Here is a 24,109-nt window from a genome sequence, read left to right on the forward strand (position 1 = left end):
GAATAGGAGAACAGAGGACTCTATGGAAGTCAATAAAAAATAGGCGAGATAGGTTGGTAGGACACCTTCTCAGGCATGAAGGTCTAGTCAGAGACATATTAGAGGCAGAAACGGGAGTTAGGAGGGGTAGAGGTAGACCTAGATTAGATTACTGTTCGCAAATAGTTAAGGATGTGGGCCGTTCTAGTTTTGGGGAAATGAGAAGTTTAGCTCAGGATAGGAAAGAGTAGAGGTACGTGTCCAACCAGTCTTAGGACTGATGACCTTATGATGATGATGATGATGAAAAGATTTTCGCTTACTCCACTAGTTGTACATTGTAAAAAAAGAAAGTTGTTCCGTATTGTAGGTACCTACATGTAAAATCTTACCTGGAAAGTAATATAAAAAAGTCCTTCCTAAATTGCGCTGTCATGATGGCATATAAGTAAGGATTCGCGCAGGAGTTCAATGGGAAAAAGAACACAAGCAAGATTTTGGATTCTGTTACTCCAATAAGCGGATATCCGGCCAGTGCGGTCAAAGAGAAAAAAGTGACCGGTGCCCAACACGCGAAATCCGTGAAAACCAACAGAGCCATCTTCTTCGCAATGGTCATTTCACCTCGAGTATTGCATCTCCGAGTCTCGTAACCTAAACTTAAATAGATACGCGCGTAGCAAAAGACAATTATAACGAACGCCATGCCATTTAAAAGGAATACTGCTACCAAATATACTTTGTCTACAATGGTATTCACTTCCATCGGAAGGCAAATACTGCAAAAAAAAATTGAATCATTTTTTTTTTAAACATAGAGCAACCACAACTTTATGTGCGGTATTCGGAAAATCTTTGATAAAATAATTTGATCATCTAGGGAATTTGTTCCAAATACAGCTTAAAGAAATTAATAGTTCCTCCTTTTTTTTGAATTTGTATATCTAAATTCAAAATTGAAACAGTTTTTGTGCTTTTTTTTTCTCTAGTTAAACATTTATATTAGGGGAGACCGGGGATGGTTGACTATAGGGGTAGGTAGACTAATTACCGAAAACTCGTCGACAGTGTATGAACTATGTCACCAGATCATAGCCAAGCATTACATTTCGCGGTCGTGCGTTGTTTTCGAACAGTGAGATGTTTTTCATATTTCAATCACATAAGTAATATTTTGATATATTGTATTTTTTGATCTGATGCCTACTCGTTTTTTGTAAATCATTTTTCTATTAGTCCTAGCGTTTAATGAGGGCACATTTATCATATTTCACATCTTATTTTTCAAGTCAACGGCTGTGTTTAGGCTAGCCTTGCGATCAAAATTAAAAATGGCGTCTGGGGTTGGTAGACCAATTTTTTTCGGGGCTGGTTGAATAATTATTCAACCAACCCCAATGAAATATGTAATTGAAAACAACACGTAAATTAATTTTTTATTGGACTTTTAAATCGTTACGTGGCCAAATTAAAAATTAATAGAATTAGAACAGAATCCGAAATTGACGAGAGCAGAATTAACCCTGGACACAGTGGGATATGTAAAAAATAGACAAATTTTCACTAATCTAGAAGAGGAAGGTTTTAAGTTGTTTATTTTTTAACAAAAGGCTCAATTATATTAAACAAATGTTTAATTATTTGCTCCTTCTCATGATACATGAGTCAACTTACCCCGGGCATATGATCTACCTACCCCGGGCCAGGGGTAGATTGACTAAGATTTAATATTTTGTAAAATGCATTAAATCATCACTATTATACTAAACTAAGAACTAAATATTACATATTTTTATTAGGTTAATAGATTTTCTATCAATTAACATGCTTTTCTTGTATATATACATTAAAACACAAAAAATATGAACTATTCAGTAAAAAAACTAGTCAACCATCCCCGGTCTCCCCTACAAGAATAAATAGATTTTTAGATAATCTACTCTTTGAATTGATTATTATGATTAAATATAATTAAGGTATTTGTTAGTTATTACGGTACTTACCTTGTACTACTATAGTTACTAATACCAAACAGTGGCAACGCTGACACCAATATTGAATACAACCAGCCAACTAACATTATTTGGACGGCTTGTCTCAGTCCAATTCTCTTTGTTAAATGTAGAGCATACGTGATTGCAAACCATCTTTCTAACGTTATCACTGTCAGTGTGTAAATTGATAAATGACTTGCGAACACCGTTAGAAATCCAGCTATTTGGCAACCGACCCCTAAAAAAGTACCTTCTTTTGTTATATTGTTCGATAACTTGCAAACTTCCTTGCTATACTATTTATTTATACGGTGTGACCCATTTTAAAAGAAGCATCTAAACAGTTCTACGGAAAAGGCTTACATCTAAGAATTAAGTGTCTTAACAAAAGTTGTATAAGTGTTAGGGGGACATCGAATGGTGACCTCAAATTTGACTTTAAGGTCTTATTTTATGGTTATTTAAAGACTAGGGGCGTATGTATAATTATGTTTATTTTTGTATATAAACTGGACCTAAACATTATTTAACTATAAATTTACTCTTCATAAAATGTGTGTACATATTGTTTATAAAATTCTCTCCTTTATTTCCTTTTTCACGCACTTCCACTGTTTCCTTTCCTAAGGTAATCGTCGCATTTCCCTAAAACTAGAATATTCCACATTCTAGGTCTACCTCTACTTTTCTTAATTCCTGTTTTTGCCTCTAACATGTCTCTGACTAGACCTTCATGCCTAAGAAGGTGTTCTAAAACCTAATCTCGCTTACTTTTTATTGACTTCCATAGAAATCTTCTGTTTTCCTATTCTTTCTTTCTTTTTATGAACATTAATCTAATCTAGGTCTACCTTTAATGCTCTTATTTCTGCTTCTAATATATCTCTAACTAGCTCCTCAAGCCTGAGAAGGTGTCTTACTAGCCTATCTCTCCTATTTCTCATAGACTTATACAGTGGCCTCTGTTTTCCTACTCATTCTAATACCTCTTCATTTTTAACTTTTTCCATCTACGGTATCCTCATAATTCGCCAACAATACCACATTTCAAACGCTTCTAATCTTTTATTTTCCTTCGTGTCCAGGTCCACGTTTCGCACCCGTACAGCGCCATACTTCCGAACATATAGCTTTAATAATTATTTTCAAATTTCTTAATTAACTGTTCGCGAGCTTAGCAGTGATTTCTTCTTGTTAAAGATTACTCAACCTTGCACTATCCTCTGTTTTATAACACTACGATACTTCCTGAATTATTCGACTTCGTACATATCGAAAATCAGCGACCATTATAAAATAGGTTGTAAAACAATAATGAGTATCTCAGCCGCAAAAATATTTAACAGATTAGTTTATTATGCTTTGATGTACTTATAAAAACAATTTTTATTTTTATTGAAGTGTCACAAAGATAGGAAGTAAAAATATTATTAGGCCAATTTATAAAGTTCTGTAACTTATTCTTGGAACCTTTTCCTTTAGCAAACCTTATTACTAACTTTCAAACCACGTTCATATATTCCATCTCTGTAACTTTTGTAAGTTTATTTTTTTATTAGCTAGTAACGTTTTCTTTCTCGTTTCAGGTCTTACTTCTTGCCCTTTCGTTGATATTCGTGAATTACAACTCTTAAAAAGTGAATTAACTTTTGTCGCGATTTGTGTTGTGCTTGGTGGGACAACAGATTTACTTCGACTTCTGAGTCGGTGAGTTTTTATGTTATTTAGTACTCACTGTTCTGATTTTTCTTGTAATATTGATTTATGTTTTGAATGAAATGATATTCAACAGATTATACGTAGATATATAACATCAAAATAATTAATGAAAAATCAATTTACATTCCAAAGGCATTTTAAAGTAGTTGTGTATCGATGTTCATCTTTGACCTTTTGTTTGTAAAAATATCCGTAAAGCACAAATATGCTTGTGAAAAAAAGAAGTTGAAAACTTAATTTCTGAAATTATCCAAAAACGCTGTTAAGTTTACCGCAAAAATTTATGACTAGAAATAGTGAAAGATGAGAGCCTCCATCAAAGATTGCTTTAGATTTTCTTTTTTGAAAGTAAAATTATTTATATATTATTTTAATTTAATTGGAAGTCTTTTTTCCATTGATTTGGTTTTAACTATTGATTAGTAATAAAGTTGTCATTTCACCGTACTACCTTAAAGAATGTTTCAGGAAATTTATTGAAAATAACTCTACTTACTTATATTTCCGGGTCTTCTACCGATAAATTATTTGAAAATCGTTTACAGGATGATGAAAATTTTTGTTGATGNATTCGTTTATTATGGTTGGGTTCCGTTATTTTTCATTTATTATTACTAATTGCACTGGACTATTGAAAAAGCCATAATACCTGTATGAAGAGTTATTCTCAACAAAGTTTGTGAAACAATTTTCTTTATTAAAGTATAAATTTCATCTTAGAAAGTGTTTCACACTAATTGTAACATACAGTCCTTGATACATTTAAGTGTTATGTATCATAAAATTTATAGTGGAAAACATATACTGTTAGTTCTAAACAGTAATGTCAACTTCTGCAGTATAAATTTTGTTACCATTGTCAAGTTACATTTTCATGCTTACGATCCAATTGGAGCGCAAGTGACAACAATATTAAGTTTCTTTTTAAATTAAATGTTAACTTAATATTGGAAACGTGTATATCTAAATTAAAATGTGGATATGGTATTTATAAACAAAGTCACTTGACGTTTTGGTAATCGTGTTGTAAAAATATTAAAAAACTGAGAAAAAAACAATTGTCTGAGTTTATTATAAACTCATTTTGTGAAAGTACTACACCGTTTTTCTTCGAATTCTCGAGTTTTTTAAAAATATGGTTAACTTACCGTACTGCCAATCGTATGCAAAGTTAAAATAAGTTCCAACAGAATGGAGATCCATACTGGCGATCAATAACAAGTATAGGCCCATGCAAATATCGGCGAAGGCTAAATTGCACATCAAAAATCTCGAAACGTTTAAACCACCCTTGCTTAGAGTCAAAACAATAATGACTAGGAGATTACCAGAAATCGATAATATTACCACAAACCATACGGACACCCTTAACCAAACGAACCCCATTATGTCTTCGCACGGGTTTAGGGCGTTTGGCTCGGGATAACAAAAGATTTCTCTTTTACTGAAACAAAAAATAAACGTTAAAGAGTGTAAGGTACCCGAAGAAGATTCGGAACGGTACCACTCAAGTTTTACGTAACGCAATTTGGAAGGGGACGGGGATCTTGTAAAACATTAGGGGCATAGGCGATAGCAACTTAGTTGTATTTTCTTTATTAATTTGAAGTTATCTGTGTAGTAGGTAAAGTTAATTAAAAAAAATCGGTTGTCTGTAAAGTCGGTTTACTGACGATAGTTGAACGTGACAACGTCATAAGAAAATACTGATGGAATGGTTTCATTTTTCAAAAGAAAATTTTAATTTTATTTGTTTGATAGATATTTTGTGTGGATACAGAGAAGGAGGTAAATGGAAATGTATTATTGTATAGCAGCTGTCCACGCGGACGCATCGCTCACTCAAGTAGGAGAGAGACAGATGTCGAACGCCGATTGTGCCTCTTTGTCGCTTGTTCCGCGCTCTCGCTTGCACTTCAAGCCTTAAATGGAACGCCTCAGAGCGAGGTAACGCCGCATGAGTCATGTTTTTTCGTGCGTGCAGCCGGGCTCCATCGAATTATAAGACGTTGTCACGTCAAAAAATTAATTCAGTAATGCATTAAAATTTTTAGATTAGAAAAGTCACTACCTAGGATGTTACATATATATTTACCGATAACCCCCCCCCACTTGAGATTGGGTAAAATTCGTCGCGAACGCCCCCCCTAGACTACTCACGTAATTAATGGACGCCCCTCAAGCAATCGTTAAACTTTTTAAATAAATCAAGTCTCTAAATTAGTTTACTAGTTTTCAAATTAGCCTGGACGTGGTTAATCATTATTTTTTGACTTAAAAGCGTTTAATTATCAACTTTCGAGAAAACCTGTTAGTCATTCTTATTTTTTAGAAATTACCATTTGAAGCAGTTAAAAACTTAATAGGTGTTATTTTCCTGTAAAAAGAAAAAAATAAAGGGCATAAATTGGGCGAGAAAACAAAATGTTTCACTTGTTTAACCATGAGCCAAAACATCAAAACAAACTTACTGTGAAGATATATTTCCACAAAATGCTTGTACCATGCTGTTTTCCGGTAACTCTGCTGACGTTTCGTGAAACGTCCCGAAGTCATCTTCATCTTCGTCATTGTCCAAGTCCGATGATACGCCCTCTGACGAGGTTATCCTGTGTCCTTGCAAAGGAGCCAAATTAGGAACGTTTTGCGTTTGAGTAGACCCCAAACCACTGTTTAACTTTATAAGCCAATCTTCCGGTTTATCAGGTTCATCATCATAAGTTTTGTAGCTGAATAAGTGCTCAGGCCAACTGTTAAAAGAAATATGTAGAATTGTACTTTTAAAGGTTTCATTTTTAGATAGGCGGTTATGATGACCGTCTCACCTACGACCCCTTCCTATCTTAGGTATTTAGTCACCTGAAAATTGCACTCCAGCTGTCGTTGATAGAACTCCGTTTTCTTCTTTTTCTCTTGTGATTCTGTTGGTCATTTCTTAATTGTCCTGTATCGAATGGGAAAAGTCCGCTTTCACAGATCTGTTTGACGTTCGCCTGGTACTGGGCATATCCCGCAGGATCGTGCTGCTTTGGATATTTGAAGGCACAGCAGTGGAAGGGATGTGTTAGATGTGCATCTTTTAAACTCTGCCATAATTTAGAGACAGATATTTTTTATTTAGAACTAGTGACCCACCCCAGCTTCGCACGGATGCAATGCTGATACTAAATATATTTTTGTTTTGTTTAGATTATTATCGAAAAGGGGAAATCTTCAAAAGATACCCCCTGAACATACTAAATATACTACAGAATGTCTTTATATACAACATTCACAGTTTTTTTGTCATTAGACAATACAAACCGGCCCGCCGGTACCGCCGCAACCGCTATGTCCCTATATTTTAAATCTGTAATATCTTCGAAAACATTCATTTAAATTACATGCTGTAAAGGGCCATATTGATCTATATTAAATGCACAATGTATTTAAGGTACTTAATTGGATGAGAATTAATGCTGTATTGCCTATAATCGCTTCGTAAATAAGTCATTATTTCTCTTAAAAAGTAAAGGATAAAAATGGTTATTGTGGGTTATCCCTAAGAAATAGACATATACCATCGCGGACTTTTCTGTAGGCCCTTTTAAGATGTATAATATTGTAGTACATTATTTTGATCTATCTCGTAGGGTTCAGCCAGCGTTTGCAATGTAAGCGCAAAAAATGTGTTTATTTACGACATCACATTAGAAACCTCTAAAATTATCAGTGTTTCTCTACTATATATTATGCATGTATTATACATATAAACCTTCCTCTTGAATTACCCTATCTTTAAAAAAAAAACGCATCAAAATCCGTTGCGTAGTTTTAAAGATTGAAGCATACATAGGGACAGACAGCGGGAAAGCGTCTTTATTTTATACTATGTAGTGATATCAAAATTTGACGATTAATCTCAATTTCCCAATCCACTTAAATAGTAATTACACATTAAGCGTTCGAGGGAGTCGGTGCACCTTAACTCCTGTCTATATTTTCTTATTAGACCAAATAATAACAAAATGAAAAAAATTATTCCGTTTATCAATATACAGGGTGTTTTTACTTATAAACATTACGGTACTTATTTGAAAAGCAATTAACAAAATTAAATATTTATATAATTTTGAGAATTCCACAATTTTTTCAAGTTCAACATCATTCCTCAATGTTCTTCTTTACTCCTGAACACTCTTAATTTTTATCTACGTATCCATCCAAAAATTACTTATTCTTTTCCACGTTGACTTAAAATAGCAGATCAGGAGGCATTCTGCTCAGTTATTCTTTCAATTGTTACCAATAAATCGGTTTGCAACATCAATTTTATTGGACAAACGCAATTGCCTAAAGTTATCACTAAGATAAAGATAACGACAGGAAATACATTTACTTTTACTTTATTTAGATGAAATGAATGTATTTACATCGTTTATTATTAAAAGCACGCTGTATATGCCCGTAAATTTAACTCTTTGGAGAACTGGAGTAATTATGAGACGGTATTGTTATTTCGTTTGGCCGGTAGTTAAGGCATCGGATTAAGTACCTCATGTGGCGAAAAAGTACATCAATTATTTGGACGGGAGTTGAGGTGGGGTCCGATGGAGCAATTTATTTTCTGTAATTAGAAATCTGACTTGATTCCTAGCATCAATTTATCTTTTTAGTTCTCAGTTGGGCATTAATTATTCAAAAATTAGTTAGTTCTAATTTCTCGACTCCTGTCTCTATATTCGTTCTTTCCCTTCTTTTTTCCCATGCCTACCGGTATTTTTGTTTTCATTATCATAAGGTCGTCATTCTTAAGACTGGTTGGACACGCACCTCTACTCTTTCCGATCCTGAGCTAATCTTCGCATTTCCCTAAAACTAAAACAATCCACATCCTTAACTATTTGCGAACAGTAATCTAATCTAAGTCTATCTCTACTCCCGTTTCTCCCTCTAATATGTCTCTGACTAGCCCTTTATGCCTGAGAAGATGTCCTACCAATCTATCTCGTCTATTTCTTATTGACTTCCATAGTCCTGTGTTCACCTATTCTTTCTAATACCTCTTCATTTCTAACCTTCTCTATCTATGGAATCATCATTCGCCTGTAACACAACATTTCGAACGCTTCTAATCTTTTCTTTTCCGCTGCGCCCACCGTCCATGTTTCGCACTCGTACAGCGTCGCGCTGTAAACATAAGTATAGCTTTAGAAATTTTTTTAGAATTTCTAAATTAACCGTTCGCGAGCATAGAAGTGACTTCTTTTTATTGACGACTCGACCCTGCGCTAACCTCTGCTTTATATCCCTACTACTCGTTCCGTCCTGACTTATCTGATTACCTAGATACCGAAAATCAGCCACTTCTAATTTTTTGTCTCCTATCTTTATATTCGCTTCTTCCCTACTTATTTATCCCTTGCTCACCAGTATTTTTGTTTTACTTTTATTTATTTTCATACAATACCTACTGTTTTGCCAATAGCGCCTCCATTTTATTTAAAGCTATCTCTAACTCCAAATCTAAGCATACTAATCTTTTGCCCCTCTATATCTATCCCTACAATTGTACTGTCTTTAATGATGTTGTTTGTTACTATTTGAATTATTCCACAAATGGAAAGCCAAAATTTCGGTCACAACTTGGTTAAATGGGATCCATTCTCGTGAACTCGCATTTCGCTTGCACATCGGAGTTGACCCCTACCCCTAAAAGAGTAGATGTAAACGACTTTCGGAATCTGTGTTTTAGATGATATAAGCTGATGAAATCTCACGCCTGTATGAACTCAAAACCGAAACCTTAAATGGGAAACTGTATTCTTTTCTAGTAATTTATGCTCAAAACTGTTTTGTTCGCGTGTTAATCTCCACTGCTACGGATGCATTAATAAGTCTTTTTTTCATAAAACCTGTGCGTTTTATAAAATGCGTAGTTTTGCTATGTGCGAACGGTTTTATTGATATCATAGGTATTTTTCATCGTCTTTATGATTTGAATCGATTACTATCTTATTTACGTATTTTAGTATATAAAAGTCGAAGTTTGTCGTATATTTTTTCGGTATTTATTGTTATAAACAGAGGGAAATGAAACTTATACCAATTGAAGGGTACTGTGCCATAGATCTAAACAAAACAATAATCGTTTGTGTATGTTACCGTTAAGACAGGTAAAAATATTAATTTTGTTTAATGTTTTCTTGCCACGCGATTTCCGACCGATTCAACCCTCTTTTTTTCTTATGTAAGAATATCGACCACACGCGAAATCAGCTACTAGGCAGGGGGATGATTTTGGACATCCTCATTTCATATGTTTGTAAAATCTGACAGTTATTTGGAAGTGGAACTACAGTTTTACTAGGTTTTTTAATTTTTGATAGAAAATAGCGGATTTAACATTAAGGGTAGGTGCAAGAATGCATCTTCAATGGGCTTGGCAATTAATTATGCATATGTAGGGGCTCCATAGAATGAATACCAAGTTTTTTACTCCCTGGAGACTATTTCTTAGGGTAGGACACTCGCAACGGAATCAAAATCTACAAGGTTACATTCCGTTGATATAGAATTATGAAGTTTGGCAAGAATAAGTAATGTCTTATAGCACAAGTAAATGGAAAAATCCGAAAACCGTCAATTTATAGATAGGAGTACATCACAAAAAAAATGTTTCGCAATTATAAACTTACTGAGAACCCTCGGTGTGTTAGTGCTTGGCCGTTTTTAGGGTTCCGTAGTCCGAACGAGAAACGGAACCGTTATAGGATCACTTGTGCGTCTACCTGTCCATTTTTTATACATATATTTAGGGGTTGTTTTCATATCCTATTTCATAGGTAAGACTCGTTTGTCTATGCATTTGTTTCATGAATCTTGATAGTCAGCTGTACAGGCCACTCACAAACACCATTAAAAAAATCGGTTGTCAATAAGGCGGTTTACTGACGATAGTTGAACGTGACAATGTCATAAGAAAATACTGATGGAATGGTTTCATTTTTCAAAAGAAAATTTTAATTTTATTTGTTTGATAGATGTTTTGTATGGATATAGAGAAGGAGGTAAATGGAAATGTATTATTGTATAGCAGCTGTCCACGCGGACGCATCGCTCACTCAAGTAGGAGAGAGACAGATGTCGAACGCTGCCGAACGCGGAGACCGATTGTGCCTCTTTGTCGCTCGTTCCGCGCTCTCGCTTGCACTTCAAGCCTTAAATGGAACGCCTCAGAGCGAGGTAACGCCGCATGAGTCATGTTTTTTCGTGCGTGCAGCCGGCTCTATCGAATTATAAGACGTTGTCACGTCAAAAGACAGAAAATGAGAGGGGCCTACTATTTTTTCTTTCATTCACTAAACCGCAAATGCATATTATCAATGTAATGCTTCAGTCACTCCACAGTTTATTATTTTTTTTAATAATCAATTTACAAAAATTAGTATCCCTCTCCTTCTTACTCTAAGCAGTAGTCACAAGTAGGTAGAAGAAATTACTTATGCATAATTAACATTTTCATTTTAGTTCATAGTTATATTTTGCTCCCTTGCCTTGTTTTCAGTCATACATACCTTCAATTCATATATGCTGGGTATTGTTTTCATGGTCGCCACCCCTTCTATCTTTAGTTCTTCCACATTTTCGATGCCCACTATCGGTAAACGTGTTATCGATGTACCTGATAGATCTCTAGAACCAGAAACTGTTGCGGTTTGAAACTATATATATCACATTAGGGTGCTTCGTTTTAAACAAATGACAAAATTAGTAAACATTCACAATATCGAGACACCTTAAATTTTTGTAGGATTAAATTCATTGCATTAGTAAATTAATTTTTTGAATTAACCTTACCCGCTACCCAGATACCCTCAAATTAATTAAGAAAAATTGTTGCGGCCGTCACTTCCAAAGCCGGGAATCGAACCCGGGAACTCATGGTTCTACGCATTAGTACTCATGAGCCCGGGTTCGATTCCCGGCGAAGGAGTGACGACAGAAACAATCTTTTCTCATTAATTTGAGGTTATCTGTAGTGAGTAAAATTAATTTGCCAATGCATTCACACTATTTAAATTTGAAATGTCAATTATTGTGTAATATTAAACGAAGCTGGAAAAAATTACGGTGTAGCCAAAGAGCTATCGTTGCTAATAAAAATTTTGTTAAACAAATTCTTACGTGGATATATAAATTAAACTAAAATGTGTGTCTATAATATCGAAATAACTGCAAACAGTTTAATTAAACCAAATCTAAACTAACTAAACGCAGTTAATCTGGGTATTATGTAATTTTATAGTTGCTCTAAGTGCATCAAACATAGTTAAAATTCTATGCAGAATTCAAAAATGTAATAAGAAATAGGTGCTTCCATTTGAAAAAATAGTCGCTAATTTTTGGGCCACATATGCCTGTATACATGAATTTACCATGAAAAACCCGTAGCTAAAAATAAAAATCGACGTGTCCGAGCGTTTTTCCTAGTGGTATTGGATGTATATTACAATTGTTTATTGTGTTAAAGAACAGAGTAAGAAATATATGTAATACACAATAATAAAATTAGTTATAAATATACTTACAACGTACGAAGGCTGTGTAAACGTGCGAACGCATTTGGTTTTAGGGTTGTCAGCTTTTTATTCCCGTTAAAACTCCTGAAAATTAAACTTCATAAAGAAAACATTTTTACTATAATGATAATAATGATTTTTTACAGGAAAGTTAATAGTTGTTTTCATGATGAAATTTTTAATTAAAAATCACTAATCTTTGACGATTATGCGTATTTAAATGTAAATATTAGGTAGGTAGTCGTAGATAGGGTGTTGTAGTTTAGCGGATCCGCCAATAGAGTCATTACATAAAATCAGGTAATACTATGGGGAATCCCTGATTCACATGCGTATGTGAAGTGCAATGATCCATGAATTTAGGTTAGGTTATGGTGAGAAATGTCATTCCGATTAGCTTATATAAAGTGTTATGCGGGTTTAGGCTGGCTTACGATGGAAAAGTCATTCCTGACTGAACTTTGAAAAGTAGTATACACTATGGGCTTAAGAATGTTACCTATGTCGAGAAAAGGGTGAACTGATGTACACTAGATTAGGTTAGGGTGAGAAATGTTTGCCTAACTGTCATGTGTGAAAAGCTACATATGCATCAACGGTTTAAGTTATACTGTAGGGAGAAGGCGTCTAAAGTGCAATGCGCTTGGGGCTTCGATTGGGTTACAATAGGGGAATCGTCATCATTAAAATATATGTGCTGTGCAACATCGGCACCAGTACCACCCGTTCAAATTAGATCGGGTTCAACTAGTAGGAAATAATACTACATTGTGTAACATTACATAGCAACCTCTATTGATTACTTTTTAAACATTAATGTGAATTAATATTCTACCGTCTAAAGGTTACATCAAATTAATGAAGAAAAATTGTCGTTGCTGTCACGCCCTTGTCTGGAATCGAGCCTAAGCCCTTGGATTTACGCACCAATTCCTTACCATTAAGCTGCGAAAGATGACAGCAGTAACAACGACATTTATTATTTTTATTTAATAAAGATTAAGATTTTACAATTTTTCAAACATTAATCCTACCTTTTAGAGATTACCTCAAATTAATGAGGAAAAAATTAATTTCTATTTAAAATAAAAATAATAAATTTCATTAAAGTATTTCAAACCTATTGATATTTTGAAAACTATTTATAGATAGTAGCACCATGTTATATGCATATTCGTAAAAGCCGAAAGTTATAATAACAAATTAATCATTACACGACAAAGTCTATTTTGTCATCGTATTATTCTCTATATCAGAACTTTATCAGAAAATGTGTGATGGGATAACTCAATTGGACTCTACTAATCGTAAGATGGAAATGAAGCCATTGGAGTTTGCATTTAGTTTAATTAACATGTCCTTGTTTACAAATTTTTTTCGGTTAGTCTTTTTTTATTGCTGTCAGATAAATTACATATGAAAAAAGAGAATGCATTTGAGAAAGGTATTTTTAACTTTTAATGCTTTATAAAACAAATAAAAATGTCTGCAGTATATGTGGCCCCATTCGGACTAGGAAAATAAAAATAAAATCGTAAACTTTTTAAATGCCGTTCCCGCTAAGTAACTATTTATTTTCTGACATTACGATCGTAAGCGTAAGTTCTTGTTGATTAAAGTCATCCCAAATCAATTTAACCATAAAAGCGGCCAATGTGGCTTCGCAAATTAAAAATTAAATGATTCTCGGTGGTATATTGTGCGATTTCGTGAACGAATATTGAATGTCATCGTTGTTATTTTTATTAGGTCTATTTAATTTATCACGATCATCTTGCTGTCTCTATTTATTTTGCTGACTGATGAGATTGAAATTGCTTTTTAATTGAACGTGAAGATTCATTACCCGGATAAGTGCCCACGCTTCGATTATAACGTTAATATTTTTTTATCTATTTTCCGACGGTTTTTGTTTAACAATTTCATAGAAGGGAAAATCATCAAATTTTAATTACGTTATCAGATAAACTAGATTTGTATTTTGAGTAAGTAATGGGATTCCGAATAATTAAATAGAACTTTGACTGATGCTGTGAAAATTAAAAGCTAGTGCCTATATATATCTTGATGATGACCTCTGTATTATGAGTACTTATATATATATATAACCCCCTTGGCATGGTTTTCAGCTACTTTCAGTATTATTATCATTAGGGGTAATTATATGTACGTATATTGTTTTTGTGAAAACAATTATTTGCCTGCAAAACAAGAACCATATAATTAATTTCTGACTCCCTTTTCTTCCTGTTTCATTCAGGAAAATAGGCCGATGAATTTGCCTTAACAATTCCAAATTTCTTGGTCAAATATTTTTGGAGATAATTAGGTCTTTTCTTTTAAGGTGGCTATAATATGATGTACGAAAATATAAAGATTAAAACTATGCTCAGAAAAATGCTTTATGAAAACTTACTACAACGTTGTAGAGGTCGTTTTGTAGCAAATGCAACTCAAATTTGTAGTAAGGTTGACTAACGGTAAACTTAAATTTGACTATAAAATTGTAGTGGTAAATTGTAGGAGAAATATCGATAGGGCTCTGACAAATTCCTTACAATTTGACTGAAATATTTACGACAACAACTTTGTGAATTTCATTACAAAATGTAGTAAGATCAAATAAATTTTGTAGAAAATATAAAGAAATAATGTAGCAATTTTTATTTTTATTATTTGAATAAAACAAGAAATAACGAATAATATGGAAAATTTTTAATTGACTTTTGGCAGTAAATATTCCTTCACTTTAACTTCGAAACAAAAAAATATTTAGTTTCAATCTCTATTAATAATGAGCGTAAAACTTTTTAATATGTTTAAATAATAATTAAAACTTTAAAATTGCATTTATTTCAGACAATTATAAATATTATCATTATATTATCAAGTAAAAACGAGATTTTCAGCTAATTTTTCATTTTTTCCTCGATAACCATTTAGTGAATTTGAATAACCTTACGCTAAAATGATTCTCCAGAGTTCAAGTTACTTATTATAAAAGTTTGAAATTTCTGGTAGCTTTTTTTGTGTTAATAAAAATAAATTTAATCTGTTCGGTTAACGAATCTCCATAGAATGACGTGTAAAATTACAATTTTTTAAAATTTCAATAACTTTTTAACGGTTTAGTGAATCGATTTGTAATTTTTACAGGAGTTTTAGAATTGAATGAGGAACGTTCTTCCAAATTTTTATTTACCTTTTTGACATACCTCCCGAACATTCTTAAATTAAATTATAATGTTATTAATATGAAACTTTCAGAAGACTTCAATAGATTAAGCAGGAATATTTAACATATCAAAAGACTTATCTTACTCAGTAAGATGATGACAATCAGAACGTAAATTGTTTCTTACTTTTTTGTTTATTTTTTTTATCCATTAATAGGCTTTTCTTTTTTTTTTGTAATCGGGGACACATTTTTTGAAAATTTTGTTTTTAACTTCCACATATATTTTTTTTTTAATTTTTAATTCTCTATTTATTATAACCTTACTAATCTGTACATATGAGTTTTAGGGCTGTTTATTATACATATTTATAGGAATGAAATGTATTCTTTTACTTTACTTTTATATGTATGTATAGGAATTGAGGTCACACACAGCTTGCGACCTACTACTAAATAAAATTGTTCCATTAGACAATTGAGACGATCCCTTGCATGTTATAAACGAAACGGAACTTTGATAATCGTCACTTCGGCTATTGTAATGCCTATCCTCAAGAAGATCGATTCGACTCACTCGGATAACTTATCGTTTCTGTCCCTCTAACTTTCAGGAAAGCAGGAGAAGGGAAATTCTGTTGTCGATAACTAAGTTATAAAGAACCGTAGTGGATATACCGATGCTTTTTTATCATTTAAGAACGAAGTAAAAATTTTAGGGAAAAGAAAAGGTCTTCTCGTATCAATGTTCAGTAAAATAATTTAATACCTACGTTGATACATAGAAATATTATTCATATTATGTTGTAGTCAATGATCAGGACAGGTATATTCTAGGTTTGACGTTTGACCAACTCCTTTGTAGACGAACCCCGAAAATATATTTGTAAACGGATCAGTACGCGGAGTTGTAATTATCGCGTACTGGCGATAATTTGGTTGCTTTGATACCACTTTTCAAAACGGCACTTAGTGCACAGGGTTGGAAAAAAGCAGTTTTTTATTAGATTTGTGGAACAAACAGTTCAAAATATTTTAGACATGTGTTCATATGCTGGTCTGTGTTCTGTCGGAAATTCGACCAGATTCGAGAATGGACATTTCGCATTTTCGTCACTCTTTAAAACACCCACGTATGAATCACGTAACACTGACATTAATTAATACTTTACGTATAAAATTCATCACTGAAGCAAAGTAATTAAAAATGACATTTTGAAATCCTTTTAAAAACAATTAAAAAGTAAATTAGTATCAACTTACAGTCTTGCAATTTGCGATCCATTGAATGCAAAGTTGTCCACTACAGTGATGTCATTATAATTGAAAATTCTGAAAATTATTAATTATTATCAACTTATTTAATCAAATTTAGTCTGCAATAACTTACGCCTGTTCAGCATTAATTTTGACGGAATTCGGTGGTACTTTTTCTAATTTGTTTCCTTCCAAGTCCCTGAAAACAACATGTAGTCGATGAAGTAGGTAATAATAAAATGTCGGCAAAAACCGACAATTGCAATTGATTACATAAGAGATTGAGCAGTAAAAACATTGAATCCAAAACATTTTTGTTGTATGAAATGTTTGATATTCGTTCTATCGGTAGTGTAGGAAAAATTAATATTATTATCCCAGCGTGATTTCGAATATTGCGATAAGTCATCTACAGTCCATTTCAATTTATTAGAATTGTGACCTTGAAGAAATTGCGCGAAGATAGAAAGAATACACACTAGGCGTGAGCAAGACAGAAATAGTTGGAACAAGCTTGAAGGAGCATAGCTCTCGATGGGCGGTCTTAGAAGATAGGTTAGAACTGTACAGTACTAGACGAAAATGTTTAGCAATTTCTTAAAACAAAAATGTATATAAATTAACAATAGAAAACAAAGCAAAAGTTTTATATGTGTACAGAACGTTAAGTTAATCCACTTGTTATTATTTTTTTCTGAATATGCTTTTAAATAAAGCATATTCTTAAATTTTAACGAGGCAGTTTAAATAATTTTGCAAATGGTACTGTACACTTTTGTCTAGTTCTCGCTCGATGATCGATGGAGAAATGAGCTCCGCTCACAAATATGATTGAATTTGGAATTATGCTACGGCGCATCCTAATAAAGGGAAGGGGCATATCTCTAACTTCTTGAAACGAACAGTATATAAGTCTGATTTTCCCAAATGCTTATAATACGGCAATATTTTCTAACTATACATATACATAGTTACGAAGTTTCACACATATTATAAATACTCGATTGTCTTTATCAGCCATTACAATTACAAAATGTACAGTACAAAGTACAAACACGTCAATTTCTGATCAAATCTGAGGCCTCATTTCGTTTTGCAACCTAAGACCTCCAACGGGCTTACGATAGCTATTTAGATACGCAATAAAAACCTCGTTGAATTTAACATAAAAAACTGTCTATCATAATAATTAATAACAGAATAGGTTTTTTTTGTTTTTACAGAGTCACTTAAAACCTGGTAATATTTATTAGAGTTACCAGTAGAATGTTGCCAGCGATTCATCAATGCCATGCCCTTCTTTACTAAATTGAATGTACACAATGCTAATTGAAATGAATTTAAAAGGTTTTGAGGCAGTGCGTCGGAAAAAAAGAACTAGCAAAGGTACAAACTCATTAAAAAAATTGCTATTTTTTTCTTTTACAAAGTTCACTTACAGCATATGCAAAATATTATCCGGATGTAGATAATCGAGTCGAGGAATTTCATGCAGACCGGTGTGAATTATTCTTCTGTAACATAAATTATTTTATTATNCTCTTAGGGATAACCCACAATAACCATTTTTTATCCTTTACTTTTTACGAGCAATGATAGCCAATTTACGAAGCAATTTTATGTAATACAGCATTAATCCTTATCCAATTAATTACTTTTAAATACATTGTGCATGTAATTTAAATGAATATTTTCGAAGATATTACAGGCTTAAAATGCAGGGACAGCGATTGCGGCGGTACCGGCCGGTTTACATTGTCTAATGACAAAAAAGCTGCGATTGTTGTATATAAAGACATTCTACAGTATATTTACTATCAGCATTGCACACGTGCGAAGCATAGTGTACAAATAATTCCATTAAACCAATTCCTTAACCCCTATCCCGGTATGTTTGTGTGTTTGAAGAAGTTTCACTTCAGTAGCGTGTTGTATAATTACACGTTGTATTTTTTTCAGATATAATCTATTAATCGGAACAATCGTTTCTATTAATCGAAAAAAAAATAGATTATTCCAATTAGTCGCAATAATCGGTTATTTTCTTACAATTGACAATCAATTGTTAAATTTAATAATCGCCCAACCAACTTAAAGGGAGTCACGAATCAGTGACGAAATAAATACACTTGATGATACAGAACTCTGCTTGATCAAGGGTCATACAATCCCTGTCCTAATTTTTGCTTTTAAAGAAACTTGAAACCGTTTGTCCCATATTTCTCGGAATATCGATTACTATTTCAGCCAAAAGTTCCTTATCTTGGATAAAGTTCTGAGGAAAAGAAGCCTTTTTGCTTCCGAAATTTTATCTTGATCGAATAAATAAATGAGCAACAATTAATTTGTTAATAAAGAAAAATTACAAGTTTCGTATTGCTACCGCTACCAAATGCTAATTATTATTGATCCGTTACGATCTGTGCTCACTGAGAGCGTAGGAAGTGTATAAATTTACGTCAAAAAAAAACAGTCCAGTCTAGTCCAATTTTTTTCCAAAAAGTAGCTATTTTTCGGCTAATTTGCCTGAACTATGTAATTAATTTGTGAATGTAATACAACAGGACCTAAAAAGTTGCGTGAATAAGTTGTATACATATGTATAAGGAAGGTTCGGTAAATATTTAATACTAATCAACCATAACAAATGTAGGAAAAATTTTTAAAAGTATTTACTTACAAAGTTAAAAATTTCCTTGTAGTTACTCCCATCAGTAGGTCATGGAGAAATTTTATTTGGGGAGCGTTGGTAATGTACCTATTTATAGGTGTAAATGTACAATTAATTTTATTGTTTAATTGAGTAACGGTATGTTATGATAGCACTCACACTGTTCTTAATCTAGGAATATCCCTAAATATTCCCTTTTCTATCACTCTCATTTTTGGAAGGTTTCCAAGCGTCCTGCAAGAAAAGGAAAACCTTATATACACTGTATAACAGAGCCTGCAGGTGATAAAACACTATTAAACATGAAAATTAAGTCAATGTTTGTATGTCTGAATGTTCAACGTTTTCGAGAAAAAACGTAGTTGAAAGTATAGGTAAATTCAATTCCGACCCTGGCAAGGAAATACGATCCGCCTGTATTATTTAATAATATTATTTGGTAATACCAGCATCAGTGTAGTATTTGTTTTATATTTTTTGCCCATCTTTTGTTTATTTGCCAGATTAGATCAAGTGTGATTCAGGATGTTTATTCTTTTAACGTTTATCTTCGTATGAGGCAAACGATGTGCAATTCAATAAAACAATTGAAGCAATACAACATCAATTATTACAGTTTATCACTGTTACTGTAACATGACATGATACCTATTTACGGGTTTGGACCATATCGCCACTATAGGGACGAAATCCTTGATTTCATAGAAGACAATCCCTAAAATACACTACACGCGAAAAAGCAGGGAACATTGGCTGCTCTCATGTGACAGTGCAGCAAATTTTATAGGAACAATTGCTGCATTCTTCTCATCAGCAGCGAGTGCAAGCCTATCTTGAAACTTATTTTCAGCCGCGAGTCGATTTATGTCGGTGGTTTCGATAGAAAAGCACAGCACAGGGACGGAATTTTGAATTTTTACTGTTGATGTAAATTATTCGCTTGTTATACATCTCTTGCGATTTCAAGAACTGTTTTCGATAAATGTGTGATACGAGATTTTTGGAGACTTGTTTGACTTTTTTGGCAAATTTACGTAAAATCACCCGCAAAAAGGTAACGCACATTGGCAATACATCAATGGTAGTGTGGAAAGTTGCCTTAATAAAATTACAATTATCCAGATGATGCTCATTTACCCATTATTTCTTATTTAATTTATTTAGTCTCAACATTATTTGTAGTATTAAATTGTTTATGGTTATCTTTGACGTTCGATAATCGCAATGTTTATTTCTCCATCCACGTAGCTGCAGTTTCTATCCCACTACGCTATTCAATGTTATAAATTCACGCACAGGACCGGCTTCGAATTGTAAATTATTGTGATTTTCTTAAAAAGTTTTTCTGCCTTTAAGCACGCTTTGAACTGACAGTGCGATTGTTTATTGAATCTGGTTTACACCCTCCAAAGCTCGGAACTTATTAAAACATAGAAACTTCTTGCAGGTTTTTTCAGGTTTTATTGTTTATAAAAAGAAAGGGAATTAAACTTGAGTAATTTATTCAAAAGATGAGCACAGAAAAGTTAAATCAATTTATAATTAATACCAGTAGAAAGCGCTCTAATCGAGATAAACTTTGCAAGAGGCATTTAGTTTATGTTATGTCTTACCACGCATTACATTTGATGTTTGTTTACGTACATAAACTAATAATTAATTTTCCGAAATATAATTTGAATACAAAGCTATTTGCTTTACACAGAATACATTTATATTCTGTGTTTAAATCATTAACGGCTTAATTAGTTCTGTTAGTGCTACATAACAGATCCATGTTAATTAAGTTTGTTATGTAAAATGTAAGCCTGTGTTAAATAATAAAAAAGTCAAACAGGACAAAAGAGATCAAAATTTTTTTAATTAATTATCAATCCTCTAAAAAACGGTTTACATCGAATTTATGCAGATAATTTGTAGACAACGCTGACTTCAGAATTGCTACAACATAGCAGTATTTTAAGTTTTTCTGATCTCGAAACTCAAAAAATTCAGTTTTCAAGGTATCTGTTTTTTGAAAAAACTGAATCGGCTGTTAACAATCTACTTCGTTATATAGTCAGGGATGAATCTCCAGATAAACTGTTTGAAGTAATTGGGCATGAAGCTCACCATTGGATTGCGCAGTGCCAAACTTCACCCATTCGCTGATTTCTTCGTTTTTACCTCTTAAAAAGGGTGACCGTCACTTTTTACAGTTTATCTGAAGCCTTAGCACATCAACAGAATAACAGTTTGGTCAATTTTTTCCAAATATACAATATGAATACGTCAAGGCTCGCCTCTTTAACGTCTGAGGATTCATGTTATTCTAAGTCACTTATAACAGTCAGGGTCAATAGTTTTAAGTTTAGAAATGTAGAAATCAATGAATCAAAAACAGGCAGAATTATGTCACTGCGTAATCCAAGGTCAAGGCTCATAAGATTCGTTACTACTTGTACCTGTTTCGTTACCTCGGAAACAACTACTTTCATAGTTATCTTGTCCTCTTATCTCACCAAGTTACGTTCACAAAAAGGTAAAAAGTTGAATTTCTTTTGAATATTAGATCTGAGGTTAAAATATCTCGAAATCCTGACATACTATTTATGGTAAAGGTCTAGATGATGGCCCCCCGAAGGGGGTGTGACTGGGGGGGATCGAAAGAGGAGATCTCCCCCACCACTGTACCATAAAAAGTTCGTGGCGGTCTCACCCCCATAAAAAGTTATGGAGGTTGAAAGTTAATAAACATGGCAATTTTTATACATTTCTAGGCATGTAAATATTTATATAGTCATTCTTAAACAATATTCAAATGTAAAACTAATGAAAAATACATAAAAATATTGAGAAAGTTATATAAAACATTATTTAAATATCATTATCAATAGGGTAGGTTAGGTTAGGTTAGGTTATCGGGTTTTGTTCCAAGTGACCACCCTCTTTCGATCCCCCACCTCCACCCGCTTGAAAATAATTTTTTTATTGAATTTTATTTGAATTACAGTGTATGAAAATTGTCGAAATAATCAACTTTCAACCTCCATAACTTTTTATGGGAGTGAGACCGTCGCAAATCTTTTATGGGGTCTTACTAAGGTGACCACACTCTTCCGATCCCCTCTACCCCCACCCCCATCTAACACCATAACTTTTTATGGGGGTGAGACCGCCACGAACTTTTTATGGTACAGTGGTGGGGGAGACCTCCTCTTTCGATCCCATCCCACCCCCGAAGGGAGTGGGGACCATCATGTAGAAATTTACCCTATTTATAAGTATAAGTAGGTGTGAAACTGGATAAGGACTAGCATTAGTGGACATCATGTCATTTTTGGTTTCAGTTTCCTGAGTGAAAAGTAAAGTATTCTATATAATTTTTCTTTAATTTTTTCTCAACTAAATGTTTTTTTAATTTTTTTTACATTAGTGTTTTATATAATATATTTTTAACTTACTCCTAATTAAGAGGTTAATATAATGGCGTCCAAAAATAAAAATACGTTCACATAAAACACCTGTATATATACATATATTGTTTAGTAAATTATGTGGCCATTATTTTGATGAAAGACATTGTTTTGGGGCGAGTCTGGTGATTACATCGTTGAGTTAAGCTTTTATAAATACAATACTGCAATTAAATTACAAGTTGACAGGTAGGATTCGCATAAAAGCTTTTTCCTCACCATATATTTCCATTTAATTAGAAAGAGGCACGTGCTCAACAGTACGTGCTAATTTTTTTATTATTATTAAGCCTAAAACATACGTACTCATTAATTAAGGCTTTTCTTTTTGATCCCACCGGGAAATCTCAAAGTAACGGTACATATTAATGCTTTTTACCCAAAAAAATTGCGTGCTTAGTTTTTAATTAATCGAAATCATAAAACAAAGTTTTCTAATTTATTTTTGAACTGAGGGAAGCCAGATATTTGAAAATATTGATACGCTATTAGGTTGGGAAGGGGGGTTAAATTGGATTTGGTTTACTAATTTTGAAGTTCGAAAACTATGAAGAGAACTGCACAACATTGCTATAAACGAAATCAATATTACGTAACTTTGTAAACGCATTAGTTTGTTTAATATAATTAACTACATTATGTAGACCACTGACTTTGTTTACATTGTAAGCAATTACGAAGGTTGGTTACGTGGTGATACTTGAAAGTTCAATTTCCTCATGCATTTTTTATTTTTTAATTTCAGAACTGTTTGTATATCCTTGAAACGTCGCAAAAAAATTATCTTGCAATTAATGAAGAAAATGTTTGATCGACAATATTACTTTTATTAAACTCCTTATGGCTTTAGCGGCATCTTTCTCTCCATTTAAATAGTCTGTCTTTCTTTTATTACACGTCACTGTAATTTATATAATTTTTATGAAACAATGGGTAGTATAATAATAAGATGAGAGAGAGACAAACACTTCAAACTGTCAAATACAGAGACAGATGCACAAATGTTATAAACAGCAATGTTCGTTGCCTGCGACAATTAAAAAAAGATAAACGTATTTGTGGTAGGTATACGGGTTAGTTTGTTCCAGTAATAAGTAAATAAGGAAAAAATTTACAGTTTTCACTTTAAAATCCAAAACCGACCAAAAAATTGTTCCTATTAGTCGGAAAACCGAAAATTGGCTAGACACACTTAGTTAAAAAAGTCATTTTTTTTTTTAATGACAAAATACAATTCTGAAAAATTTCGAATAGACAAACTTTAATCACTAAAAATTATTTGGTCAAAAATCTGAATT

General features: G+C 33.0%; 1 protein-coding gene and 1 long non-coding RNA gene across 4 annotated transcripts in view; one reads left to right on the top strand and one right to left on the bottom strand.

Annotated features, from left to right (window-relative positions):
- Positions 1–4,252, top strand: part of LOC108742577 — a 27,737-nt gene extending 23,485 nt beyond the window's left edge. The window contains exon 3 of the long non-coding RNA XR_001938694.2: positions 3,560–4,252. This is a non-coding gene — a long non-coding RNA (uncharacterized LOC108742577). The remainder of the gene's footprint in view (positions 1–3,559) is intronic.
- Positions 1–24,109, bottom strand: part of LOC108742576 (thyrotropin receptor-like) — a 52,114-nt gene that overhangs the window by 2,071 nt on the left and 25,934 nt on the right. For all 3 annotated transcript variants that reach the window (XM_025974525.1, XM_025974524.1, XM_025974526.1), the window contains 12 exons: positions 19,516–19,590; positions 19,366–19,443; positions 18,125–18,199; positions 16,819–16,884; positions 16,692–16,760; positions 12,263–12,337; positions 11,249–11,366; positions 6,552–6,778; positions 6,164–6,442; positions 4,841–5,136; positions 1,983–2,211; positions 372–758 (listed from right to left, as the gene is read on the bottom strand). In XM_025974525.1, coding sequence (XP_025830310.1) covers positions 372–758; positions 1,983–2,211; positions 4,841–5,136; positions 6,164–6,442; positions 6,552–6,778; positions 11,249–11,366; positions 12,263–12,337; positions 16,692–16,760; positions 16,819–16,884; positions 18,125–18,199; positions 19,366–19,443; positions 19,516–19,590 — 1,974 coding nt within the window. The remainder of the gene's footprint in view (positions 1–371; positions 759–1,982; positions 2,212–4,840; positions 5,137–6,163; positions 6,443–6,551; positions 6,779–11,248; positions 11,367–12,262; positions 12,338–16,691; positions 16,761–16,818; positions 16,885–18,124; positions 18,200–19,365; positions 19,444–19,515; positions 19,591–24,109) is intronic.

The sequence above is a fragment of the Agrilus planipennis genome, unplaced genomic scaffold (genome assembly GCF_000699045.2).
Source record: "Agrilus planipennis isolate EAB-ADULT unplaced genomic scaffold, Apla_2.0 scaffold44, whole genome shotgun sequence".
Lineage (NCBI taxonomy): Eukaryota > Metazoa > Arthropoda > Insecta > Coleoptera > Buprestidae > Agrilus > Agrilus planipennis.